The sequence below is a fragment of the Solanum stenotomum genome, chromosome 7 (genome assembly GCF_019186545.1).
Source record: "Solanum stenotomum isolate F172 chromosome 7, ASM1918654v1, whole genome shotgun sequence".
NCBI classification, from domain to species: Eukaryota; Viridiplantae; Streptophyta; class Magnoliopsida; order Solanales; family Solanaceae; genus Solanum; species Solanum stenotomum.
Genome location: NC_064288.1, coordinates 51,212,172 through 51,224,628, shown reverse-complemented (window position 1 = coordinate 51,224,628; position 12,457 = coordinate 51,212,172). Strand labels below are relative to the sequence as shown.

At 34.1% G+C, this 12,457-nt stretch overlaps 1 protein-coding gene across 1 annotated transcript; it reads left to right on the top strand.

Annotated features, from left to right (window-relative positions):
- The first annotated feature begins 3,564 nt into the window (after positions 1-3,564).
- On the top strand, positions 3,565-11,175 carry LOC125871159 (probable serine/threonine-protein kinase PBL7). Its single transcript, XM_049551754.1, has 5 exons — positions 3,565-3,795; positions 6,144-6,331; positions 8,819-9,008; positions 9,090-9,481; positions 10,462-11,175. The coding sequence occupies exons 1-5, from the start codon at positions 3,699-3,701 to the stop codon at positions 10,765-10,767; spliced, it is 1,173 nt and encodes a 390-aa protein (XP_049407711.1). The 5' UTR covers positions 3,565-3,698; the 3' UTR covers positions 10,768-11,175.
- Positions 11,176-12,457: the final 1,282 nt, after the last annotated feature.

Below are 12,457 nucleotides of genomic sequence, written 5' to 3'. Positions count from 1 at the left end.
ACCTGAGTTTTATTGGTTTGGTTTGGTTCATAAATTTAAAAATCCGACACAAATGGTTTGGTTTGATATTTGAAAAACCCGAACCAACCCGACCATGTACACCCCTACTTGCGCCTCTCGGTTCACAACTCATAATACTGTTGAAATGGTACTTGAATTCATAACATTTGGTTCTTTAGTAAACAAAACTTCTATTTCTGCCACTATTATTTGTAGGTTTTTTTCCTCTATAAGGGAGTCAAATTCAAATACATTAATTAAGCTTCTTATGAAGTGTGTTTCATTCCTCAAATTTTCTTTCTCCTATTTCATGAAGCTTAATCTTTTACCATAAGTCATAGTGATTCAGGTAACTATTGCAATTTCTTTTTGCTATTTTGGTGACTTTTTTTAAACTCTTTAAAAAATTCCAGCAAGGATGATTGAAAATTGATCAAAATATCAAATCTTAGGTACCATTGGAAAATCCAGAGAGTTAATATGATAAGTATTTCTTTTTTTACTATAAAACTTCTGTTTTGCAGAGTTCTTGGACAAAACAAGCCAACTAATACTGTAGATGAATGAGTCAAATCCATTTTCCTCTTCACAAAGGTATCTTTTTATGTGCAGCAAAAACTTAATTTTTCATGGCATATTGCAAGAACAACAGTCATTGAGTTATTACAGGAGGAAGTTATGTTTTTCAAATGAATAGCCTTCTATAATAGTAAACAACATTACTTAATACTGTTCATTTATGTGTTTATTGAGGTACTTATATTGGATTGGATTCAGCTTAGCAGTGAACTTCTGTTAGATTACTGAACGCTCCAACTTTGAGAATGCACACATATACACCTCAACTTATCCTTATTGTCTCGTAGACACTCAATATTGACGTGACACAGATGACTATTTTTAAGTTGGAGTTTTCATCTGTTAGTGTACATATGAGTTGAGGCGTCTAGATGTGTATCAAGTGTTCAATTGTCAGTTTATGCTATGTTAAAGGTGTGTGCTATGTACTGTGCCTTTTTCTTTTTGTTTGTGTGGGTAGGACAAATTAAAAAGGAAAGAGTTTCACATAAAATTGAGACGAATGGAGTAATGGAAACTAAAAAACATGTATATGTACTATTTTTCCTACAAGTCTATAGAGACCAGTTACAAGTCACTCATGGTGAACATGAATAATTTATCTCAGTACTAATTATTAATATTGATATAACTTATCGCAAGATTAGTAATCAAACAAGAGATAAGGTGATACTATATTTTTATGGACTATTTAAGCTTTTCCAGCATATCAAACACACTCCTAAACATCTAGCATTATGTATGTGTGTGAGAAAACGAATTAAGTACATATAAAATAATGAAATTTATTGATTCTAAATTCTGAATTTGTCATTACTTGCTCCGTCCAAAGCTGGGCAGGGAGAAGTGCATTTTCCTATATTTACAATAAAAAAAATGCCACAACCAAAACTTAAATTCTATTGCAACATTTTCGACCAGTTCAAGTGAGAGGAAGGATGCAATATAGCTTGAACAAAGTGAGAGGACTGAAAAAGAAGTCCGAGTGATTGAGGGGACCCATACAAGAATACATGAAAAAACAAACATAAAATCTATATGTGGAGAAATAATGAAAATATTAAATATCTATTAAAACATCTTTTATTTGTCAATATATGTGGGCCCCAGTGCCTGGGAATATATACTTTTCTTAATTTTTTTTATTAATAATAATTAAACTATAGGTTTGACTTTGCCACCTAAAAAGATAATAAAATAAAATCTTTGCAATTTGATGAGCAAAAGGCAAAAGAAGATTGGTTTCTTGACTTTGCATATATCTCAGTTTCCCCATGGAGAATCATGAAGTGTATTAATTTTATATATATATGTCTCTCGTTTTCTTATACCCCACTTTTATCTATTTTCGATAAAAACTTATTCACATCAGGTATTTATTTCAACTCAATGAACATACGAAGAAATCAAAAAAAAGATTTAACCTTTACGATAAATACATTTTTTTTGTTTCTTGCTTGATGTTTTATCATTTGATATTTTCTACAAATCATTACTTGATATAATTTACAAGCTAGTGGAATCTAGAAGAATGAAAATAGAAAAAAAATATCTGATAGATCTTCGAGATAAGTAAAAATTTGCTACAAGTCATTAATAATCTTCTGGTAATTATTTTTCTTAAGTCTTAATTAACTACTTTTTTTTATAATTATCCCTTTCACCTGGACCACAAAATCAAGTGAAAAAAAACAAATTTGGAGGATATATTGTCTTGAGCCACACATTTTTCAACTTCATCGTACGTAGGAATAGAAAATTTATGAATGAGACATTGATTGCTACAATGGTATCAAATATCGTGTTTGATGATAAAAGCTGTCACGTGAAAATTGAAATTGTTTGTTATGTTCGACGATGAGTTGTCCCTCTTGTTATTAAATCGCGAAATATGCTTGAAATAATTAAAATTTGTAGATTCTTTTTCATTGATTTTTTTAGTTAACATGATTTTTTTTTTTTATAAAAAGAACTAACTTTAATAGTTACTCACTCTATCATTTAAATTAAAAATATCTGACATATATTATGTATTTATGCTACTTGTGTTTTTTTTTTTTTTTTTTAAGTTAATGAAAATATTTTCGATATTATGTAATATCGTGATTTAGTCATTGACCAAAAATAAATAAAGGGGTAAATATTATTTTAACTAAAGAATCTAATGACGTGTTAATGAGACGACTTTATTGGTAATTAGAGAACTAATTTATCAATAAAAATTCTTTTTAGGCCGGAGATGTTAGGTTTTTTTTTGTACTATATTTATAGTTTGTAGATTTTGAAGAAGTGTATAAATAAGATAAAAGTTTTTTTAATTTATTTTTTTACTTATAAATTGCTAGGCTACCACGTCATGTGTTACAGATTGGAGTTATCTTAATTTAATAAATTATTTTATGTGTAGGTCAATTATTTATTTATTTATTTTAAAAGAAAATCTTTAATCACACATACTCTAGGACATGTCATGTGTTAAAAGATTACCAAATATCTACTTACTTGCCACGCACTAATACAATTTTTTTTTATTTCTATTTTTGGTCAATAAATAATAACTTAAATGAGTAAGGATGGTTCGATAGCTGAATAAGAAATAAGTTATTCATATATTATTTTTTATCAACTCATATGACATTTGATAGATAGATAAACAATAAGTTATTTATGTAAAAATTACAATGATACATGCTTGATAATTTTGAAATTCACATAATTAATAGATATAAAAATTAAAATAGAGTTGACGAGTTAATACTGCATTTTGGGAGTGGGGTAGGGGTAGGGCAAAAGGAAAGATTTAGTACTGTGAATAAGGTTATTTCTCTCTTACTTCAAAAATTTTAAGTTCGAGTATTATAGATATGGAGTTGTCTTTGATAGAGAGCGGAAACAAGAAGTTAACACCACAATTTTTATTTTGGTCAAAAAAGGTTTAATATGATATGACTATATGAGTCTCTCTTTTCTCTGTCATTTCAGCTGTGAAAGGCTTTTTCTTTTTCCCTCTCAGTGTAGGGTGCCACTCTTCAATATTCACAAGGTGTATATATATATATATATTGAGAGAGAGTCAATAAATTATGTATATAGAGAGAAAGTAGAAGGAGGTGAGAGATATGGGTTGGTTTCCATGTTCTGGAGCATTGAAGCAGACATCAAAGCAGAGGAAGAAGAAGAAGAAAGATTCGACTAATTCGGTCCAACTGGGTTCCGGTAACTATAAAAACGCATATTTATCGTATAAGAAGACTAATTTAATGATTATGTGAAATGGGTTTGTTGTATATTTGTCAAATTTCTCGTCTTTATTGTGATTTTGGAGCTTCAAGTTTTAATGGTTCTGTGAAATGGGTTTGTTGTATTGTTGTTAAAGTTTCTCGTCTTTATGTGATTTTGGAGCTTTAAAGTTTTAATGATTCTGTAAAATCGGTTTGTTGTATTATTGTCGAATTTCTCCTCTTGAGATAATTTAGAGCTTTAAGTTTTAATGATTTTGTGAAATGGGTTTGTTGTATTTTTGTCAAATTTCTGAGTCTTTAGATGATTTTGAGTTTTTTTTAATGATTTTGTGAAATGGGTTTGTTGTTTTTTGTCAAATTTCTCAGTCTAGAGATGATTTGGAGCTTTTTTTTTTTTTTTATTAATGATTCTGTGAAATGGGTTTGTTGTATATTTGTTGAATTTCTCGTCTTAATGTGAATTTGGAGTTTAAGTTTTCAACTTTTAATGATTCTGTGAAATGGGTTTGTTGTAATATTGTTGAATTTCTCTTCTTGGGGATGATTCCGAGCTTCAAGTTTTAATGATTCTGTTAAATGGGCTTGTTGTATTTTGTCAAATTTGTTTGTCTTTAGATGATTTGGAGCTTCAAGTTTAAATGATTCTATGAAATGGGTTTGTTATATTTTTGTCAATTTTCTCGTCTTTAGATGATTTGGGGCTTCATTTTTTTACATTATTTAGAGGAATTTTAGGAGGTTTCTAAGAACTCCTAGTTTGCCTAAAAAACATGAGCAATTTGTTAACATTGGAATAGAATGATCCCAAATTGAGTGAAATGATATAGAGGATTCATATAGCCGACCCCAATTAATTTAGGATTGAGGGACAATTGGTTGACTGATTGTTTGCTTTAAGATGTACAGTTGCAACTGTTTGGTGGCGCGGAACTATACCCCTTTCGACAATCAATGGTAGTTATGGTCATTTTTTGGTAATATTTAGGGGTAGCCCCAATGACCTGCTAAATTTTGCCTTATTGCTCTGGGTTGTTTTCATGGATTTAATTAGTAGAGACTAAGGATTTAGGAGGTGCCGGAGAATGAATCAGAATGTAGTATGAAGGGTTCTAGGGGCTAGTTTTGTGGCTTAAGCTGGTGGATACTGCTCTTAAATATGAAAGTGGTGAAGTTTGCCATCCGGTGACTTAGAACAATGTCAACTGTGTTTTAGGGTGAAGATGTCTCTTAAGGTTGCATGAAAGTCTGTTTCATGGAACTGGAGTTGAGTCAACTGGGAATTTCATCAGATATATTATGTCAATGAGTATTTGTGCTTCTAGGATCAAAAGGAAGCATAGAAATGACGAATAAAAAGATAAAATGGTGAGCTGTCAGTAATCTTAAGGTCAATTGGCACCCAAAGGTGTGGCTAGCAGTCAATGACGTTTCAATAGACTATGAGAAACCAAGGTTCAAATACCAATAGAGACAAAACACTAGATGATTTCTTTCATTTATGTAAGTTTTGATGGACAGAGTTACCTGGTAAATATGCTGATGGGGGAAGTAGTAGTTACTCGATGGATTAGTTAAATAGTGACAAGTTGGCCCAATTACAATATTTATTTAAAAAGGAGTCTTGAGGTCAATTATTCCCGTCTCCTTTCTGGAAAGGAGCAACTTTGCTTCTTTCCCTCCCCGTTTTTAATGTTTTTATTGGTATTCATAAGGTGAGATATACTAAAACGAAAACAAGAGCCATCCAACTTCAGTCAGCTCCACAAAATTTCTTTAAGAAAAAAATGAGGAGCTTTCTATTGGATATCCAAGAGTTTCAACTTCTATTTTACCATCCAAGTTTCACAAAGCTATTTTGTTATGGAAATTTAACTCATCTCTTTTTCTTTTTTAAGGTTCCATCAGGTGACTGTAGAAAGTTTTCATTTCTAAATGGACCTGGTAATGTGGGAACCGGTTGATAGGGAATAATAATGAGTGTTGCATAGTAGAAATGATGAATTCTTGGTGATATTTACCGAGTTAGCTAATCCAACCATGCTGTTCTTACTGTATCTTGCATGACTGTCATAATAGAAAATTTGTTGAGAACACTCAGTTATTGAAACTGCACAATTTCCCAGTACATCAAGTGGTTGTACCAAGTTCTGTATCATGCATTTCCCACGATTGGACTAATTGAAAAGTGATCTAGATCGCTTCTGCTTCTTGATCACCAAGTCGGGCTAATTTGATGTTTTTGAACCCTAGTTGATTGGTTTCAGACTTTCAGTTCCGTGATTTTCTTTCCTTTTGTAATTTCTGTTTTGTTTTCGTGTTCAGATAAGTTGAAGGCAAAGACTCTGTTAGGTTCAAAGGAGTATGTTAAGGATGGCGAGTCAGGTCATATTGGAGCCAAGATTTTTACATTTCGTGAATTAGCAGTTGCAACAAGAAACTTTCGAGGTGATTGTCTTCTTGGAGAGGGAGGATTTGGAAGAGTATATAAAGGGCGGCTCGATTCCAATCAGGTCTTTTTCTGTCACTTTTTTCTTTTCAATAATGGAATGAAGTTCTTTTTTCGGTCTCCATCTGGTTATGCCCCCAATCCACCAGATTTTGGTTGAAGTCGCTATTTTGTCGCATAGTGTTCATGAGGGATATTAGTATGGTTTTCACTATTTAATTTCCTTTCTTCTTTCTTAAATTGTGTGCCAAGTCTACCCTCTTCTTTATGGAAGGAGGACGGAAATGACCTTGGTGTTTATCAGTTCCTTTTTGTTTATTATAATATTGATAATGACGATGATCTATTGGTAGGGGTGCTACTTGTGATGTGTGGGATATGGGTGCATGTCACAGGTTCAGACCCTACCATAGACAACAACTTAGTATAATCCATCAAGTTTCAAACCGTGCGCAACTAGTCCTTGTAAATTTCTCGGGTATAAATAATAATAATTAATAATAATAAAAATGGAAATAACAATTTTTGCTGTTATCACTATTGCTATTATTTTAATTACTAGTATAGTACTCGCACGATGCACACATTTTTTTTTATAACAAAAACAGATCTAAGAACATTACCAGTTTCAAACAAAAAGAACTAAAGCTATTTGCAGATAGTCTGCAACAGCTTGCTAGCAGTGTTATCAAAAGCAAAAAGCTCTAAAGTCCATTGGGGGCTTTAAGCACAAAGAAAGCGTGGGCTTAATGTAAAAAAGCGCTAAGAGAGACAAAATACAAATATATATGTTTAGCCCAAGATGAATAATTTTTAAGCATGAATGACCAATATATGAACAAAGAAATTGAAAAATAATTACGATAAAGTGAAAATATCAATTGTTTAGTTTCGTCTCTTCAGAAGAGGTTCATTGGCAAGGAAAAATATGCCTTAGACTTGATGACGAAGCAAGAGCCAGAAGAGATGGTGGAAAATCATTCCACATTGCATCTGGTGGACTGTGTGGACTGTGGAGAGAGAGAAACAGTAGATGTTTTTAAGATAAGTCCAATTCCATTCATAAAGTTAAATGGAATTGCATTGTATCTTTCTTTTTTTGGTGTAAAGAAACAGATATAGAGGAATTAGAGGTTGTAGATCTGTTAGGCTCTCTGTAAGTAGTTTCTCCTTCATTCTCTTCTTTTGTTCCTCTTTTGAAGGTCTCCAGCATATCCTTAATGCTGAAAAATACAGCATTACCAGTTTTTTAAAAAAGAACGTTGATGACGACATTGAAGTGCACATTAAGTGAGGTGAAGTGCTCAACACGTTTTGGGCCTTGCTTCAGGGCTTAAGTGCTCCTTTGATAACACTGCTTGCTAGGCACTATAACATTTCATTTCTATAAACATCAACCTACAAAACATGAAAAGACAGAAGATAGAAAAGCAGCACTCCATTGTTGTGGTAGGCAATGCAGTTTGTTCACTATTCACCTCCACTTTGGTAAATCTTGGCCTCTGATATGTATGTGAAGGGCTACCTCTCTGCAGACTTATCAACAAAATAGTGAGCAACATTGAACCTTAGTCTATAATCCATTTCTTTCTCTCCAAATAACAGCCACAACCATAAATAATATACTACATATAAATGCTCTGCTGCCAGATTTTGTTGTCGCCTACCTGTTAGCCCAGTTATCATACCTAACACTTTCGAGGTGATTGCCTTCTTGGAGAGAGAGGATTTGAAAGAGTATATAAAGGGCGGCTCAATTCCAGTCAGGTTTTTTTCTGTCACTTTTTTCTTTTCAATGTTGGAATGAAGTCCTTTTTTTGGTCCCTCCAGTCTGGTTATGCCCCCAATCCACCAGATTTTGGTTGAACTGGCTATTTTGTCGCATAGGGTTCATGAGGGAGATTAGATCAATCAACTATGGTTGGGGTATAAATGGACGTGGGGTGGGAGATTTGGGCCATGAAGTGGAGTTACTGGAAAAATTGAGGTAGTTTTCTCAAAACGAAATGAGCTTTTCGATTTGCAAAAGAAACCTCAAAACTATTGCAGAAAGTTTGGATCTTTATCTTTTGATTTTGACTTCTTCTGGCGAATTTTTTAACAAAATCATTTGACAGTCGCATCAACTGTTATTGTGCTTGCTTTCATAGGTTTTCAGAAAGTGTAAAATATGGAGGTTACTTTTTCTTTTCTTCTTGCTTGTTTATTACAGAGGGAGGTTACAAAGTGGGTAGTGGGTGGGTGGTCAATTAAGAGACGTGAGGAAACTGAATAATTAAAAGCCGTGACATTTGAATTGTAAAAAAATTGTTTGACGAGGGTAGTTAGTTTTGTTTTAACAATGGCCATGTGTCATTTAAAGATAATGCCACTTGGCTGTTTGTGGGGTTTTTGCCCCTGCTTTAATAAATACTGTATAAATATATAGATAGATAGATAGATATAGATATAGATTTTATTTTCGGGTACTGTGCTTCATGATATTGCTTTGGACATCTACGATATGGGCTGGAACTATGCTTTGACGTCTCTTCTCATTTATTTTCTGTAGATTGTTGCCATCAAGCAACTCGATCGTAATGGATTGCAAGGGAACAGGGAATTTCTTGTTGAAGTGCTGATGCTAAGTCTATTACACCATCCTAACCTGGTAAATTTAACTGGTTATTGCGCTGATGGAGATCAAAGACTTCTGGTTTATGAATATATGCCACTAGGATCACTGGATGACCATCTTCATGGTAATTTCTCTAATATTGGTAGCCTCTTCCATTATCTATGCATTTTTGGTTGAGATATGGATTTAAATCAGGTATTTGCAGATCTTACACCCGGTAAGAAAGTGCTTGATTGGAATACGAGAATGAAAATTGCAGCTGGAGCAGCTAAGGGCTTGGAATATTTACATGACAGAGCAAGTCCACCTGTAATATACCGCGATTTAAAATGCTCCAACATTTTGCTCGGTGAGGGGTATCACCCGAAGCTATCTGACTTTGGATTGGCTAAGTTGGGGCCTGTAGGAGATAACACTCATGTCTCTACTAGAGTTATGGGTACTTATGGGTACTGTGCACCAGAGTACGCCATGACTGGTCAGTTGACATTAAAGTCGGATGTTTACAGCTTTGGAGTCGTCCTCCTGGAGATCATCACTGGAAGGAAAGCAATTGAAAATTCAAAAACTGGAGGAGAACACAATCTGGTTGCATGGGTAAGATATTTTCTGATTATATAATCCCTCTGTTTCAATTTGCTTGTCTTACTTTCCTTTTTAGTGCGAGTCTCTTTAAAAAAAGAAAGCCTCTTTCTTCTTCTCTTTTGCAACTCTTTTATTCTAACTTTCCACATTGTTTTTGTATAATACAACAACATTAAAGGACATTTGGGTACATTCTACATATCTTAAGACCACAATATTCAAATGTCTTCTTTCCTTCTTAAACTCCACGTCAAGTCACAACCAGATAAACAACGGAGGAAGTACCTTTATCTTGTTATCTCCGTTGGAAGATAAAAAAAGTTACTTCCTTTTTGCGTTGAAACAAAATACTACAATCATTTTTGGATAGAACTTCAATATCCCTACTGTCTAGATACTGGATTGATATTTTAGAGGCTTCCAGGCACATCCAGCCATGCAGTCTATGTTGCTCAAACTCCCCAAAAATACCTCTTGAGGCATGTTGGATCCTCTAAAAGTATGCATTTTTGGAGGGTCCGCACAAGTGAGGCAACATTTTGGAGAGTCTGAGCAACAGCTTGCAGTGAGGTTCAGTTTTCTGTTATTTGGAGTACTTAATAATGGAATTTGGATGTATAGTCCCACAAAGTGGAGCCTGAGGAGGTAGTATGTTTGCAAACCTTACTCCTACCTCAGGGGTAGAGAGGTTTCCGATAGACCCCTGGCTCAAAGAAAAACAATCCAAAGCAGTCCCGAACAAGAAGTAATGGAAGTACAATAAACAACATATAATAACAAGAAAGCAGATGATAACAGAACACTAACTACATCAAAACAAATTCGATAATCATGGTACAAGGACAATAGCTATTAACAAAAATCGAAGGACGAGAAACTGCAGAGTCAATATTATGACTACTAATATAAATGGAAAACAATATTATTTTTGCTATTAGAAAATCAATTTATAGAACCAAGTTCAAAGATTATACTCATGCTCTCCTTTCCAGGCAAAACCGTTGTTCAGAGATCGGAGAAAATTCTCACAGATGGCTGATCCAATGCTTCAAGGACAATATCCAGAAAGAGGCTTGTACCAAGCTCTAGCAGTTGCAGCAATGTGTGTTCAGGAGCAACCTAACATGCGTCCAGTCATAGCAGACGTCGTCACAGCTTTATCTTACCTTGCTGCACAGAAATTTGACAGTGATACTCAGGGAGTTCAAAATTTGCGCTGGACACCTGCTACTCCACCTAGAACAAGACGTGATGCTGATAAGCGACAAAAGGGTGGCAGTTATGAACCTAGATGGTGATAGGAAGGCTAAACAAGTTGCTCTATGAACAAGTACATAATATCAAGACGAGTGACCTCTTGGATTACAGCTAGTTGAAGCTATAGATCACAGTACAAACGACAATCAAATGCACCTCAAGTACAAGTTCAACCAAACGGAACTTGTATAGTCAATGACCACCAAAATCTTGTACTCGGAAGTCAGACCAGTTATGCTTATCTTCCCTAATATTGAGCATGTGAGTACGTAGTTGTTTCGTGTTAGTGCAGCTTATGGTTTTGCTCACTTCCTGGTAGCCCTGCATAGCTTGGAAAAATATTTTTTGTTGTACAAAGTGGGCTTGCCTAACCATTTCCGTGTGCATAAGTATTGTATTGTGAAAAGGCAAATTATGATGTATAATGACAGACTCAATGATTGTATTTAGGCCAAAGTCATCTACAGCCCCTTAAAGTTGTTCGCATATATCACTTAGACACTCCAATTCAACCTTTTACCTATACAAAAATTGTTCCTTTTAGACACATTTTGATAATCAACAAAAAAATGTCAAGAGTGTGTGATGCACTTGCCATGACATGGCAAACTAAGTAATTAGAAGAAGCCACGAGTCTTAAAAGAAGCCATGTGTCTTTTGGGCTCCAAAATTATTATAATTAAAAAAATAAACTAAAATCCTAAACTATGTATGGTGCCGCCTCCGACCTGCCCACTCCCCCCACTTCATCTTCTTCCCCTTTTTAAAAAAAAGCTTAAATCTCCTAAAATTTCTACTTTTTTTTTAAATTTATTTTTGTTTTCAAGCTTAGATTCAATTCATGTTTGAGTTGATTTGGCAGAAAGAAAGAGATGTGTGGTGGCAGTGTTTTTCGATGAACAAATTAAAATTTGTGATTGATTGTTTGAAAGGCTAAAAAGAAAGATATTGACAACGATAGATTTGGATAAAAATGAGATAGTGCCAATGGTGGGAGGTGGGTTAATGGCTGGTTAAAAAGGAGAAAGAAGAAGATGGCCTGAAAAAATAGGAAAAGAAGATGATGGTCTGCAAAAAAAAGGGGAAGAAGATGATCGGAGAAAGAAAAGAAAAGAGAAGTGTGGATATGGTAACGGCATATCTAATTAAAAAACAAGGTGGTGTGGAGAAGAAGAATGATTGCAGCTCGAGAAAGAAGGGGAATGAAATTTAATGGTGGGACACCGGTGATTGCGGTGGTGAGAAGGTGGTTGCAATGGTGGTTGAGTCAAAGAAGAAGAAGAAGAGATGCTAATTTAATTTTTTTTTAAAAGATAAATCTTTTAACGTTAAAATATTGGAGAAAAAACAATTCACGCGCCCCATTTGCGTGACTCACAAATGATTTGCCATGTAGGCAAAAAATGCTTAGACGGTTCAAATCTGGGGTGGTAGAGGTGTTCAATAGGTACTAGGTGTAGTTGAGGTGTCTAAATGAATAATGAGGAGAACTTTGAGGGGCCGCAGATGACTTTGGCCTTGTATTTAATTATATTCTTTTTTAGCCATATCGTTGTGATTAAAAATCATTTAAGTGAACAGTCAAAAACACATTTAAAGCATCTTTTTTTTGAGTTTCATATTTGAACTATTGTCAATTATTTATTGAAACACACTTCTATCAGCTGACCACTTTTTCTACCTAAAGTATCACCCATTGTTCAGGTAGGAAAAGCAAACAACAAATAGTTA